General features: G+C 36.8%; 1 protein-coding gene across 1 annotated transcript in view; it reads right to left on the bottom strand.

Moving 5' to 3' along the window:
• Positions 1-10165, bottom strand: part of LOC113234376 (BTB/POZ domain-containing protein 7) — a 41566-nt gene extending 31401 nt beyond the window's left edge. The window contains exons 1-6 of the mRNA XM_026469687.1: positions 10100-10165; positions 6717-6781; positions 5628-5728; positions 3554-3737; positions 987-1097; positions 765-892 (exon numbers count right to left, since the gene is read on the bottom strand). Coding sequence (XP_026325472.1) covers positions 765-892; positions 987-1097; positions 3554-3737; positions 5628-5728; positions 6717-6781; positions 10100-10126 — 616 coding nt within the window. The 5' untranslated portion in view covers positions 10127-10165. The remainder of the gene's footprint in view (positions 1-764; positions 893-986; positions 1098-3553; positions 3738-5627; positions 5729-6716; positions 6782-10099) is intronic.
• Positions 10166-15863: the final 5698 nt, after the last annotated feature.

The raw sequence follows: 15863 nt of genomic DNA, 5'->3' as shown, positions 1-15863 counted from the left end.
AAAAAAAAAACCTTCTTTGATGCTAAAAATAACAAAACAGTATAGATATAGCAATAACGCGGGTGCCATGAACATTCACATAGACAACCACAAATTTTAGTAACAGTAGAGCTCCTTGTGAAAGAGCTCGTCCAGGGAAGTACTGCCACCTTAACTATTTCTGGCGCTAAGCAGTAATGTCAGCATTACTGCGTTCCGGTTTTGAAGGGTAAGGGCGTTGGTGAAATTGCAAGCACATGGGACTTGTTATGTCTTAAGGTGACGGGCGCAGTGGCACTCAGAACTGTTATGGACAGGCGTGTAGCTTACCATCAGGTGCCTCCAGCTATGACTAATAGAAGTGTTGCGGAATTAGACATCATCTCACAACACACATACATACACATGCATACAAACACACACACAGTTGCAGTGCCCTTCAGATCGTTGTGATTTAAAGCTCTGAGTGGCACAGCAACTGTTATGGACAGGCGGGTCGCTTACCACCAGGCGCACAACTTGTACCTTCCACAACTTATAACTTGTCCTTTCACTTGGTACCATAAAAAATATTACACCCAAACTTACCATCGAAATAAATATAGGCCATATAAATATTTATCCCGGTCCAAAAGTCGGACCCGGGACTTCTGCGTGGCAAACCAGCATAGTAACTGTTAGACCACCGTGGCAGTCGATGATAAGTGAGATAGCAATGCAATATAGAACGTCGTTGCTACTGAATAAGGAAAAGTGTATGTGTAAGTACGGCAGGGTATACATACGGTAAAAGTCATGATGGTGCGGCTTGCAGATATTGCTGGCTCCTGCGTACAGCGCCACCAGCACCAGCTCCATCTCCTCGCGCGACAGGTTGGCCCCAACTCCATCCAGGGCGACCGTTACTGAACCACTGGGGACATTATGCATAAAACGCTATTATAGATTTCAATTTAATTCATAGTGGTTAAGCCGTTACAAAGAAGATAGTAAGAGTGAGCACCCACCTGGGGTATTTAGCCAGCAGGTCGCGGAAGTAGGAGCAGCGCGAGGCCAGCACGGCGCGATGAGCTCGCACCGACCAGCCGGACCCCACCAGCTCCACGTCGTACCAGCGCCTGCACACCGTTTTGAATAAAACTTATGAAATAGATTTAATTTGAAAAAATGTACATCACTTAGTATATGCTCTATTTAGTCCATTTGATATTAAAAAAAATCATTGGTATATAGTGGTTTTCTCATTGCCCCACCAATAAATGGACATCGGGTTCGCGCTAAAAAGTGTCCGTACCTACAGGGCGTTAAAATCGCATACAGAGCGTCAATCGCGCAACAGTCTTCGTTTGTTCGACTGACTGCGCGGTTGTCAATCATGCAGTACCATATAATAATAACTTGTAAAAATTACTGTAAAGTGTAAAAACAGGATTTTGTATCATATTTTCACTAAACAAATATATTGTGTTATCATAGTTATCATTTAAAAGTGTTATTTTGTACAGTTTTATAGCATTTAATTTATTAAATTTATATATAAATGAATCGTAAATATAAATTACACAAGCACACAAAATAATCATATAGCTAATTGTCCTTTTTCTACACATTGCATGCGCGAAAGATGGAAAGAGACCCATTACGTCAATTTGAAGAAGCTTATATAAACTTCTTGGTCATTTTCAATTGTTCGAACCACTAGCGATTGAAATATTTAGAACAAAGAAACTATAGTCGCTTTGATTTTCATCTAATTTTTAAAATGATTTTTTTAACGTTAGCAATAACTAACAAAATATTGTTGTACTCGTTTTACGGCTCAGGATTACCTATCAGAAGTCAGAAAATACATTTGCCCGAAATAACGTTACCTCGAATTTTCATAATGGCAAATGCATTTTTTTAGGAAGATTACAAAGCAAAAGCTAATTTTGTCTTTGTGAAAAGCATCAAAATTACTCGAAAGCGTAACAATTTTATTATAAATCGGTCTTCAGAATTACGGATATTTGAGTATACGTTTAGTTGGAATGTCGGTACATTTCTTACAGTACATGCTTATTTTCACATTTGTAGTAATATTTGTATGTATGTATCTGCCCAACTCTTTATTATTCCTTCATGTGAATTTGTACAAAATTCGACATAATAATATATAGAAAAATTAATTAATATTTACGATAAAGGCTACTCCATTACTCTTGTGTTCAAGTAATTTTCAGTCGAAGCTAAATATGGCGCATTTTGTTAAATTTCCAGTAGAAGCTGAATATGGTGTTTTTGGGCCCTTAAATTGTTACAAGCAAAATTAGGCAATACTGCAATGACGGTACAATTTCAATGAAATGTTTTAGTTTTTTATATTCCGTTACATGTCACTACGTTTGTATAGGGTAACTTCGGACATTTTTTTCGTGGTTTTTGTATTAGACCCGACGTCCATTAGTTGGTAGGTCAATGGGTTTTCTTGTAAAATTGCGAGGTAAGTTTGTCTTTTGTTTCTATAGTGAAAAACCCGTAGGTTGGTAATTCGACTATATTGTTTTTATGTATGTATGTCATGCGATAACTCCGGCCGCATGAACCGATTTTGTTGATTCTTTTTTTGTTGGAAAGGGGGTACCTCAATTAATTAATTAAACCTAGATTTTATAATTTTATCAAATTAAATATACGCACGTTATTATTTTCTCATATTAATTTCAATTCAATCGTATTGTAATTTGTTGCGCGTGACAATTTGAAATGATAACTCATTGACTTACAATTATATGGACGTCGGGTCCGCGCTAAAAAGTGTCCGAACTTATAGGGCGTTAAAATCGTATACAGAGCGTCATTCACGCTTTAGTCTTCGTTTGTTCCACTGACAGCGAAGCAAGCAAAATTAGACAGCACTGCGATGACATTACAATTTAAATTCAACGTTTTAGCTTTTTCATATACCTTTACATGTCACTATGTTTAAATAGGTTGACTTGGGACATTTTTTCGTGGTTTTTGTATTAGACCCGTCGTCCATTTATTTGTAAGTCAATGTGATAACTACATTAATTGTATCTTAATGGAATAGACTGTTCATGTTCTGTTTTGTGATTAAATTATGTTCCGTGTTGCGTGTGTTCTGTTGCGGGATCCGCTGGAAATCAGCGTCGTAGCACATGAACGTAAGGCGACAATAAGCTGAGCGGGTCACGGTTTCCTTGGCAGCACATCACACACGCTTTGTACTCTATACAGTGTGTTGAGTTGCATTCTTGCCATATTTAAGAAATTAATAATAGAAATAATGCTAAATCACCTAAAAATATTTAAAAAAGTATTCTCTTCAATATTCTAGCTAATTGTAAAGTTTTGTAAAATTGTCCCCAAGAGTATTCACCGCGAAGGACATTGACCCCGCCATGGCGGGGCGCGGGGTGGCGCGCCACTCGCTTCACCGAGCGATAGCGATTTTTAAATTATGTTTATTATTTACAATAGTTAGAAAAGTTGAGCGATAAAAAAAATTTGTAACTAGATTTGGTACTTACCAAGTTTAGGTTACTTTGGACGGTTTGTATTCTATTCGTACCTGTCCCGCATGGCTTTGGCCAGGTCGGCGTGCAGCCGCGGCGCGGGCTCGCGCGCCAGCTCGGCCTGCGTGGCCAGGTCGCGCAGCGCCGCGCCCGCCTCCAGCTCCTCGCACAGCACGCGCACCTCGGCCAGCCGCCACGACGCCACCACGCCGCGGATGAAGCGGGCGTGCTCGCAGCCTGCGCCAATCCGACCCAGTCCAACGTCTTTCTCTACGCTGCGAGCCTTTGCACGCTCGCGCATTTTCATTTTAAAAAAACATCAGTACATCTGCATTCCAATTATAAGGCGATTAACGTAGTAGGCGTAGTTGACCGCCATAGTGATTGCACATGTAGTCGAGATCCTTCTTTGACGAGAATGGTCAATAATACAGAACTTATTCAGGACGCTGCAGTGCTCTAATAAAAAGACACCGAAGATATTGGATACATCCCTTTTAACGAACCAGATCGCTAAATGGATTATTTCAACTTCATTACAAAGATTTAAAAAAATATGAAGATAAATTGGGTCGATTTTCACTAGCAAATATAAATTTATCCACGTCGAGATCTCTTGTAGAAAACTGAACACGTCCTTACGCTTAAAAATCTGCGCGGTAGTGCGAAGCGCAGTGTATATTTTTTGTTTGTCTCCTGCGCAGAGAAGCGTTGTCAATGCGTTGGACGGCGCGTTTTCCATACAAACTGAGGTACTTCAGTACAACGTTAAAAAACGCAGCTCCCGCGCTCCGTCGCGGGGCGCAGTGCAGTGTGTCAATCGCCTAACTGTACACAGCAACTTTCTTTTTAATAATATTTAGTGACGGTTTTTTAAATAATATCTAGGTAAAAGCTATAAATAATGCGATCTTATGAACAAAAAAAGACCACCAATTTTTCGGAATATTTAAGAAAACTTAAAAATAAAAATTCAAAATTTTGATAAGTATACTCTTTTTACCTGCCCCAAATAACGTCAATTTTTAATCTACTTAAAAAAGATGTAGTCAAAGGCAAGGCAGTCTCCACCTTCTGTCCCCGTTCCTCGAAGTTTAGGTAAATAGTCTAACAATTCCAATAACTGGTGGGTGATAAGAGCCTAACTTCGTTTTCTTATTATTTTTATTATTATGGACCGCGGGGAACGTCGATCACAGAACAATAAATACAATAGAAGTGGTTAGTTAGCGTCTGACGCGTGCCAACTATAGGTCTCGAAAAACCTACTAGAGCCAGTCCGCCATTTTCGCTTTGTATGGTATGGTTGTGCCATTCTTTCGTGCAAATTCTCTAAAATCCTAGAAAAATGCCTTAATATGTGCTGTTTGGAAAGCAAAAATGATAGCTGCACCAAAAACATTACCCGTGATCATATTTCATATCATCGGAGTCTTATTTTAATAAATTTTCAATTTTCTGTTTATCGAAATATTTTTTTTTTTAATTTTTTTTTTATTGTGACTCGGCAAAATGACTGCACTTCTATTGTATTTATTGTTTTGTGATCGACGTTCCCCACGGTTCATAATAATAAAAATAATAAGAAAACGAAGTTAGGCTCTTATCACCCACCAGTGATCGGAATTGTTAGACTATTTACCTAAACTTCGAGGAACGGGGACAGAAAGTGGAGACTTTCTACATCTTGACTACATCTTTTTTTAAGTAGATTAAAAATTGACGTTATTTGTTTGTTACAAGAAACGAAAGTTAAGCAATATAGTCACTTCTTGTTTGGAGAACAAAATTAATAACCCCAATTCGTCGTCGTTCTGCAATTGACCACTAGATGGCAGCACATGTATTGGAATTTCAATATAATATCAAAACGCCGTAACTTGCAATAATAGGTATTGATGGTATTGAACTTTCAACGATATGCCAACAGCGTCGTTTAAATTATACTAACAATACAGAATTTATTATTACTTATATTTATAATCAATATCAAGATTTCGTGGTGGTTCAAATTAACAAAGTTTTGGCGACATCGGTTCTGATAGTACTCGTGTCTTAAAGCACTTCCATTGTTTTTTTCTTCCGTGATCTCGACCGTGTAGCCAGTACTTTAGAGCGCAGTGTGTGGCGTACCTCTATCAGGACGAGCGTCTCTGGGCCTCCGCGCGGCCGCGGCGAGCCGGCGCCGCAGCGTGCCCAACCCGGCCCCACCTGCCTTCTTCTTGCGTTCCCTGTAAGTCACAATTACATCTCGTAAATAAATTAATTGAACTGTAATTGTACATTGTGTATTAAAGACGGTAAATAAATAATTACTAACGAGGGTCTATAAGAAGCCTGAAGGCTGAGGGCTGTAATAACTCGAGTTTGGTACTTTTTTACTGTGCGTGATATATGTATACAATGTTTTTCGTCACATTCACTAGGAAATAAATACAATGTTTATTTCTTGTATGATTAACTGTGGGTCACAACACAATAATTATGGATTTTGCAAATGTTGGGTGGTTTTTTTCTTATCAATAGATGGCCAGCTAAAATCTTGTAAACTCGAACTAAAATGTTGTAAAAAACCAGCCATGATGGATAGTAAAAAACAAAATGGCTAATTTTTTATAGAGAAAATAATTAAAATAAATTATAATAAATTCTTAATAATAAGTATTTAAGTAGAATGTGGCTGAATTGCAATGAAATTTTTGTTTAGATAACATTTTATGCGAATGTCTTAATTGTGAACTTAAGTAACCTCATTGCTTGAACTTGAACCTGGCCTATGTAAGGAAGTATGTCGAGCTGCAAATTAAAAAAACATCCTAACCGACCATGGCTGTAATGGAAAGCAAAAATGCCAGAGGGTTTCATTTGGAGCATTATAGTAAAGTTAGCCACCATGTAATCATACCACTCACGAGCATGTGTGATGAAAATAATTACATCTATTTGCCAAGTTTTATTCGAATCGGCCAACATCATGTAGTCGAGGTCTCGGCTGCAAGTTGATTACGACTTCACGTATTAACTGCAAACGGGCAGTCAATCTGTTAGCAGCCTTACTGCTTGACGGCAGAAACATGGAAGGTGGCAGTACTTCCCTGGACGAACTCTTTCACAAGGAGCTCTACTGCTACAACAACTTTAAAGACATGCAATCTCTTGTGGAAGTCTCCAACTCGCATGATTTTATACCTGGACGGATATAAGAAGTGAAATTCTCACCGTATGACATCGGCCATGGTGGGGGGCTCCACGACCACAACAGCACCGTCGCACGCCTCGCCGTCCTAGAATTGCAATTGAATAAATTTATTTTTTAATTTTTATTGAATTGATATTCAATTATTTTTATGTGAATTTACTCCACTAGTTTGTTACAATTATTAATACAAAGATCGAACACTCAGAAAAAACTCCTTCGATCCGGCCGGATCCGAACCGACGTCTTCTAGCATACCGTGCCAGACGTATACCAACTAAGCCACGGAACGAACCAGCGGACCTCACGAATTTTTCTATGTGCTTGCGTCGTATCTTTGTTCTTAGAAAAATTCGTGAGGTCCGCTGGTTCGTTCCGTGGCCTAGTTGATATAGCGTCTTACAGCAACTGGCACGGTATGCTAGAAAACGTCGGTTCGAGTCCGGCCGGATCGAAGGAATTTTTTCTGAGTATTCGGTCTTTATATTAAGAGCCATTAGGTAAAAAAGTTTTGATGTTGGCTCCACTCACAGTCTCCGCTACCCGCTACCAGTACGTCGCAGCGCAAACCGATCAATTAAAAAAAACACACAGTAGGGGTATACTGTCCCCTTACTCCCCTTATTTTTGCAATCAAGTGTTTCACGTGCAAGCTGGAAAATTAAGCAAGGCTTAAATTGTCGTCTTCAAACCGGGCACGTACCATTAAGAAGGAGCAGAGGAAAAATTCCTAATCTTCGATTTGTTTTAGAGGAGCAAATCCACTTTAAAGTTAAAAGTAAAATATTGTATGAATAAGTACACGACCTATTCAAGCATAGACATTACTCAGAAACATAAAACAATAAAGTTTCCTCGATAGATAAAAGCACGAAATGACCTCTAATTTTCACATTTTTCGATTTTTTCTCGAAATGCTACGGGTTATTAGGACAAAAATTAGATGATTGGTGATGAAGAAGGGCCACTCGATTGATATGACGATCCGTTTAATGTTTTACATTACATATTATAAATATATAATATTTGTAAAAACGACAGTATGATTTTGATTGTTAGGTTACCTCTGCAAAACACACACACAAAATCCAGAAAGGATTTAGTACAGACAGAGAATAAATAGTTGATATCGTTGTTTTTTTTATTACGAGAACTGATTTTGATATTGAACAAAATAATTACACATAATGATAGCTATTTTACATTAGAGCAAAATAAATTTAAATTAAATAAATAAAATTTTAAATTTAAAGAAATTTAACACATTGATAACACACTTATTGTATTGGTTTTTGTCTTTGACTCGACAAGAAGATTATAGCAATCTGTTTATTTTCATGTTTATTCTATTTACCAAACAAATACGAGTATAATAGGTATCGTGCTTTATGAAATTTCATTACAGACACAAATTTTATGTGGAACAGAAAAGAACTGTGGAGCCGCCAATAGGACTAATAAATTTACAATCGGTTCCAGTACAGTAAGTATTTGCAGGGTGTTTTTATTTTGGTATGTTTATGCAGGGTGATAAAAACCACTGACCATTTTAAAGGAGCATACTGCATAATGGAAATAAAAAATACATGTTCGGTTTTTTTTTAAATACCTAACACATAAATAAATTATGACGTCTCAAAGTTTTATATCTTAAATTTTCATAAATTTCGTGGAAAGATTCTAGTAATTCACAGAAATTTATAATATGTAATGTAAAACATGTAAATGGTATCATCATATCGATCAAGTGACCCGCAAAAGCGGGAATAAACTAGTTTAAATGTTATTGGGCACATAATAAGAACTAAAATCGTCTGCACGACCTTCACTCTTATACCTGTGAATTTTTAATCCTATTACTGATGAAATAAAAATTCGTAACTTCTAAGTGAGCTTATGCACATGAAAATATTTTTTTATTTTACCGTTCAACATAGGTAGGTAGTTCACAAACTTACATTCGACAATTGTATTAGCCGTCGCTTTAATGTTGAACTTTTTTTTCTCGCGTCTTCAGTCGTTTTAACGAATTTAGTTTGTTTCACAGAGCATAAGTTGCCAAGTCCCATGTGCATGAAATTTCACCACTCTTACCCTTCCAAACCACATTACTGCTTGGCGACCGAAATAGGTAAGGTGGCAATACTTCCCTGGACGAACACTATCACAAGGTGCTTTACTGGTACCATTTGCAAGAATACAGTGTTTATGTATTATGGGGAAGTACCATGGAGAGAATTTCGCTGCTCTGGTACTCCTACGAGTACTACTAAGGCGAATTCACAAGTTTGAGACCAGGTAAGTGGTGTGGTTGTGTGGCACATTATTAGATACTTCAAATAGCAAGCAAGTGTGCAAATATTCATGGATCAATTATATTTCAAATGAACAATTGTGTTTAGAACCTGCAGGTACATATAAAAGACTTCAATTCTTTATTCCATTTACCATAATGGCTTAAAGCTAAGATAACAGCGCACTATGGACTCTGTAGGGCACTGCAATTGTACATTATTGCACAGGCCGGAAAGTAAGGGATTGCTGGACTAGTATGTGTCACAAGGACGAACACCAGCGAGGTTAATACGAGTCAAGCAATCCCCGTTCCCGCCGAGTCTTGTACAGTGATTGACACGCTTCTATATTACCTAGTTATGACCTTATAATGTGAAAACCATTGTCATTTATTTGGATTATATTCATTATTATGCCACTAACTTTATTTTAATTGCAATTTTTTGCTACATGTCATAGTCGCCCGAAATAAATTCTTTTTTATTTCATATATTTATTTATTAACCAAAGTCAATGGTGACAACCCTACGAGAGATTTTTAATAATACTATGAGAGTGAGTGAGAGTTGTTTAATAATACTATACAGTCTGTTAATCTAATTTGCATTATTTCGCCATGAATAAAATAGAATGTAAAAAGACCGTCATATTCTGGCTTAAGAGTAAAACTTACAATGAAAAAGAGGACTTGCTGGAAGTTGTTTCGTAATTATTTTGACATAGGTAATAATTATAAATAATTCTTTTATTCTTAAATATATGTAGATAATCTATTTTTAAGCTGTAATATAAAGAAATTTGCCCAAAATGATGCCAAAATACAGGTACACATTTACTTAGTTTAGGCAACGCAATAGCACAGAACTTAAGTTCTTATATTAAACTGAAAAGCTTCACTATGAAGATTGTATAATTTAGGTTCCCTTGTTAATACTTATTTTAATACTATCACAGCTTTATTTACATTTATTTTCCTTGTATTGTGTTAGATTAAGTTATGTTGAAATAAATGTATCTTTATCTTTATTAAATGGATAAATGAAATAATAGTTTTGCTACTATTAACTTCTACACAGCCTGTTATGGAGCTTCTTGTGAATGTGTTGCTTACCTGCGGGTGAGAGAGCGCGGCGCCCATGTCTAGCGGCGCGTGGTGGGGCTGGGGCGCGGAGGGCGCGGGGGCGCACAGGCAGCACAGCAGGCGGCTCATCCGCGTACCATCACCGCCCCGCGCCGCCGCCCGCCTGCCCTGCGACGCCGTACGCTGCATTCACAACGACACATTATGTAAAGGTCCGTCTACACGGTACATACGCAACAATACAGCAATTAGTGAATGTGTGCGCGAGCGTCACATACTTTTTTAAATATATTTTTTTATATTTAGTTCTTTTTATTTATTTATTTATTTTCAAGTTACAAAAGACCCATAAACACATACATTACAGACTAACATATATAATAAAACTATTTATTTATTTACATATATGGACTCCAGCTGCTCGACCCTCAGGGTAGCATTGGCTTTCAATCATGTACTCCACAATAGCCGCAGACTTTGTGGAGTAACGACGTCGTGACATGTATAGCAACGTCGTCGGTACCGCTACCGCTGGACATAGTTTACTGAATATAGTTTTATATTCCTTTTAATATTTTATTTAGTTTTTAACTGTCATTATGTAAAAAATAATTGTTACGATCCCGAAGGATTTATAATTCCTTTCCCTTTTCTCACTCTCTTTAAACGCTCTAGGCAGAAGTCTCGCTAACAACAGCTAGCTTTGCGGAAGTTTACCGGCGGCGAAACTCCACCGTGTAGGCTGTCCTTAAAAGCTCTGAGGCCCTCAAAAACACCAACAGAAACAAATCTAGCAACTAAATTTCCTTCTATTTCTAAACTAAATATTCCACCTCTAAGGGTGGCAAACTAGGGGATGAATCCGTTTTTGCGCACTTTACTCACGTATTTAGTTGTCGGATCTTTTTGCTTCAGCCTGTATAATAAATAACAAGCACAAATTAAACCGTGAATGTATACAAACATCAAATGTATACAAACATCAGATTTCATAATTACAAGTCTGCTTACATATATGTACATCATAAAATATTGTTATTATTTTAACTGAAAAATGCAATTGCACATTTTATCATATCATATTATAGTCTCGAATAAACACATGTCCACTCTTAAGCTAAAAGACACCAGAGAATGCAGATTCTGCCACAAGACGGATGAAACTCCTATGCACGTCCTTAACCAATGTTGCCTTTCCATAGGCGTAGGAACGTCTACCTCAGGGATCTGTCTTGAGTCAAATTTCTCGGTCTCATCCTTGACTCTATAATGACAGGTGTGCATCATCTTAACTGTATATGCAGAAAAGTAGAATCCGGTACTAATGCGATGCGAGCACTTTCTGGTGTACGCTGGGTACCCACCGCTACAGCTAAACAATGCTGTACAACGCCATAGTCCACAGTCACTTTGACTAGCGCGGATTCCTCCTAGAACCCTGTCACAAAATAGCCCTTTGCAAACTGGACAACACCCTATCCAAATGTCTTCGGATCATAACTGGCGCTATGAAATCCTCCCCTATTAACGCGCTCCAGGTAGAGTGCTCAGAGCCGCCTCTCTATCTCCGAAGATAATATCTGTGTGACAGGTTCCTACAAATTTCCTCTCATCCATTGCTTGAAAAGCTCCGATCGCTCAACCAGTTGATCCCAACCTCTAATTATTGGTTCCATAAGGACCCCCTCTTTTAGTGAATAGCCTATTTAAATTTTCAAATACCGAAAACTTACCAAGTACAATATAATAAAAACCCAATTTTTTAATTTGATTATGACTCCTTAATATACCAACCTACTATTCTTTTCAATATTGGCATTGATAAAAACTCTAAAAATGCAAACTCAAAATTAGAAAACATAATTAAGAAGGATTGGAATAACGGGCTTTGTCTATATACTGACGCCTCTAAATTAGCAGAAGACAATGATGTCGGATCTTCAGTGTGGATCACCAAGTACAAAATAATCCTCAATTTTAAATCTCCCCCAAGGCGTCAGTATTTACGGGTGAAGCGATCACAATCTTGGAAGTAGTCCTGTATGCTGAATCTCACCACCTAAACAAAACAATCATATTATCGGATTCACTTAGTTGTCTACAAGATATTCAGAATCTTCCCTTCCATGGTAAAGATAATTTTATTTTGAGTCTTAAGTATTGTATTGAAGTCGTACTGGCATGGATTCCAGGCCACTGCGGTATTCTGGGGAATGAAACAGCTGACTTGTGCGCCAAGGAAGCCATCCAGTTTGGTAATATCACACATTATCAATGCTATACCTGGGACCTCCGTATTTCAACCAAACCAATGTTTCAGTCTTGGGACAATCTCTGGCAGAAGACCCGCTTATCTAAAGGCAAACAATTCGGAGACCTTCAACCGGACATACCTCGGCGTCCTTGGTTTTTTAAGCGTCGAAACCTAAGTAAACTGGTAACGTCTTTAATTATTCGACTGCGCCTAGGACACATAACTTCAGCAGTTTTTTTGGCCAAGATTCGGGTAAGAGACAATTCCATTTGTGAATGCGGTCTGGATCATATATATACCTTAGGTCATATATTTTTCCACTGTACAAACATAAAGGTCCACCTGTACGATCTGCTCCCTGACAGTATGCCCCAACCCATTAATCTACCATTTCTTTTACCCAAGTTCAGAGTCCTTTTGTAAATACCCTGTCGAAATTTATCCAAATCAACAATATTAAATTTATTTATTTATTTATTTATTTATCTTATTGCTAGCATGTACAATTTGTGTAATACGATCTTAAAAATAGTCACTGTTACGTACATACACCCTGTTGGGTATTGCAATATTATGTCATTTGTTCGCATGTAAAATTACTAATTATATTATACATTGTAGCAAATTATAAGTTAACATGCAGAAATCATCAACAATAATTAGAATACATTAAAATTTAAGATAGGTACAAATAAAAAATTAAATTACATTAAAATGAAATTCAAAATCTAAAATAATGTCAAAATGAAAATCTATAATTAAAATATTAATAACTATCGTTAAAAAACTCGTCAATGGAATAATAACATTTTTCGGCTAGTAAATTATGCAATTTTATATTGAAGGATTTGTCTTTCGATTCGTTTCTAATAGTGAGAGGAATTTTATTATATATATGTATTAATTGCTCTATAATACGGACCAGTTTTGAATATTTCCAACCTAGGTGTAGGAAGCACTAACTGATCATTGCGACGCAGGCTACTTGTAAATTTGAAATCAGTAATATTATTTCTAACAAATGTAGCAATTATATCGAGTTCTTAGTTTCCGCGATTGTTACACATAGGAAATGAAACTATTTTTCCGGATTTAAATCGCGTATATTTGTTTTTTCAAACAAACCGACGTTCATCAGTCAACCGTGACCATGGGACCTGTAAAGGGCCCGAAACATCGGTTTGTTTGAAAAAATAAATATACGCGATTTAAATCCGGAAAAATAGTTTCATTTCCTATAATATTAAATTATATTTACCTTTTCTATTAAAAACATTTTCTGTGAAAAATGTACAGTACACTATTATATATATATATTTATAAACCCATCCCCCCTTCTATTTTATTTTTATATATGCATGTGATGTGAGTGTCTCATTTGTGTTTTTGTGTTGTCCCTTTTTAGAATCTCATCCTACTCAACAAACCATACATAGTCAACTACATAAAAGTGTTTTTTTCAACCCTGACATTGGCAGAATCCTCATGTAAATTGATGGAGCCGTTATAAAGAAATTGGAATTGGAACAATTGAATTTTGCATCATTACCTTTATTACGGGTATTTTCGGGTTTCAACAATAGCAACACGGGATAGCGGGGTATTCGGCAGGTTGGGGAGTTAAATGTTTTGTTGCATGACCCATTGGCGAAGAGGGCTAAAATTCTGAGGTCTTGCCTCTTGCTATGAGGCGACACGATAAGTGTAGAATAATCTAAGAATAAAATAAGTGTTACAGTCCTTATTAAAAAAAGATTTAATTGCAGTTCCTGTCCATAAACAGGTAAAGAGGTGCAGAATGCTAGAACTGCTTCAACTAATTTGAGAATCTAGCCACAATTCTATGGATTCCTGCTGGGGAGTTGACTTTACATAGCACAAATCCTGCAACTCATCTGTTTATAGTTGTTAGTCTGATTGCAAGATAACAAGATATAAACAAAAAAGTCAGAATAATATTAATTGTATACACCTTTTTTTAATCTTGGTTTTACTAAGGCCTGTAACACTTGGGTGCCAATATCGGCCTTGTAATGTTATTACCGGTGGATTATTCTATGTGAGGGTGCCGCCTTATAGTGAGCGGCAACACCTCACATATGCTAGGACATGTAAACAATCTGTCATACTCGGTGCATAAACGAGCAGTACAGTGCTCGGCGCGGGTGCGCGCTTACAAGTTGTTAATATGGCTCACTGCTGCAAGAACTCTAGCAGACAGGTTCGCCTGCGCTGGATCAAGCAATTGTAGAACTATCATTTTAAATATTTGCTCATTCTTGACTTTTAGACTATTTACTGGCCACCTTCCCTTAAATAAGTTCCACCATCTAATAAAAAGAGCGGAATCTCCATTACGTAAATTCTGTAACAAACTTGAAGATATGCTGTTCTACATTTAATGGAATATGGCCATTATGTGGTTCTAAGAAGCCAATTTCAATTAGGTGATATTTGGCAGGTTGGGGAGTTAAATGTTGCATTGGGAGACCCTTTGGAGAAGAGGGCTAAAACTCCATACTAATATGTGAGGCCTTGTCTCTCAGTACGAGGCGACACGATACAGTAGAATAATCCAGGAACAGGGACAGGGATTAAAATCACAAGGCATACAATGACACCCAAGTGTTACAGGCCTTTTCAAAAATAAGATTAAAAAAAAAGATAATGTAACACCTTTCAAAAACTAAATTTAGAAAAGCAGTTACAAAAGTATTAGGTATCCTAGCATTTAAGCTCTTGATTAACTGGAATTTAGAATTTTTGTAACAATATTGTTAAATATGCAATGTACAATATCATTACAAAAATTCGCTTCCTACGTTGTTCAGTTACTGAATAAAATGAATGTTTTTGGCTTGCTGGATGTATGTAATATATTTAATTTTAATAAAAATGTGCAGAGCAAATATGTTGTGAAACGAAGGAAATGACAGAAAGAGGTGCTTGAATGGTCGGTTCGTTCACGAACATACTCCTGGGCTTCAGTTACTGAATAAAAGCAATATTTTTGGCTTGCTCAATGTATTTATTATATTTAATTTTAATTCAAATGTGCAGAGCTAATGGTTTGTGAAAAGAAGGAAATGACAAAGAGACAGAATGAGTGAATGTAGACAGAATGAGGATTATGAATGATTGGTTTGTTCACGAACATATGTTCTTAGATTTAAGTACTATCTAGCTTTTAAAACATTATAATTAAGTGACAATATGAGTATAATAATAGTACTTGGTACTTGGTGTAACGGGCTGACATCCGCAACTCGACGTCTATAATAATAGTAAATCATGGATGACATTGTTGTTAGTACATAAAATTATGTATAAATTAGTAACAAGACCATTTGTTACTAACTTTGTACTGCTGTTTTTGTCCTTAATAAAATAAAACAAAAATAAAGTATTTGGTACTAAAGGCAGCCACCTGCATTCCCCCATTTGTTTGCCTTGTAGAAATAAAAATTAAACAGTAAGAAAAAACCGAGATTTCAATATCCATAAAATCTCAATTGTGAACACCACAGTAATTCTATACAA

This window comes from Hyposmocoma kahamanoa, unplaced genomic scaffold (assembly GCF_003589595.1).
Source record: "Hyposmocoma kahamanoa isolate Upper Pololo Valley unplaced genomic scaffold, ASM358959v1 84, whole genome shotgun sequence".
Lineage (NCBI taxonomy): Eukaryota > Metazoa > Arthropoda > Insecta > Lepidoptera > Cosmopterigidae > Hyposmocoma > Hyposmocoma kahamanoa.
Note: the sequence above shows the minus strand (reverse complement) of the source record. Positions and strands in the feature narration are given on the sequence as shown.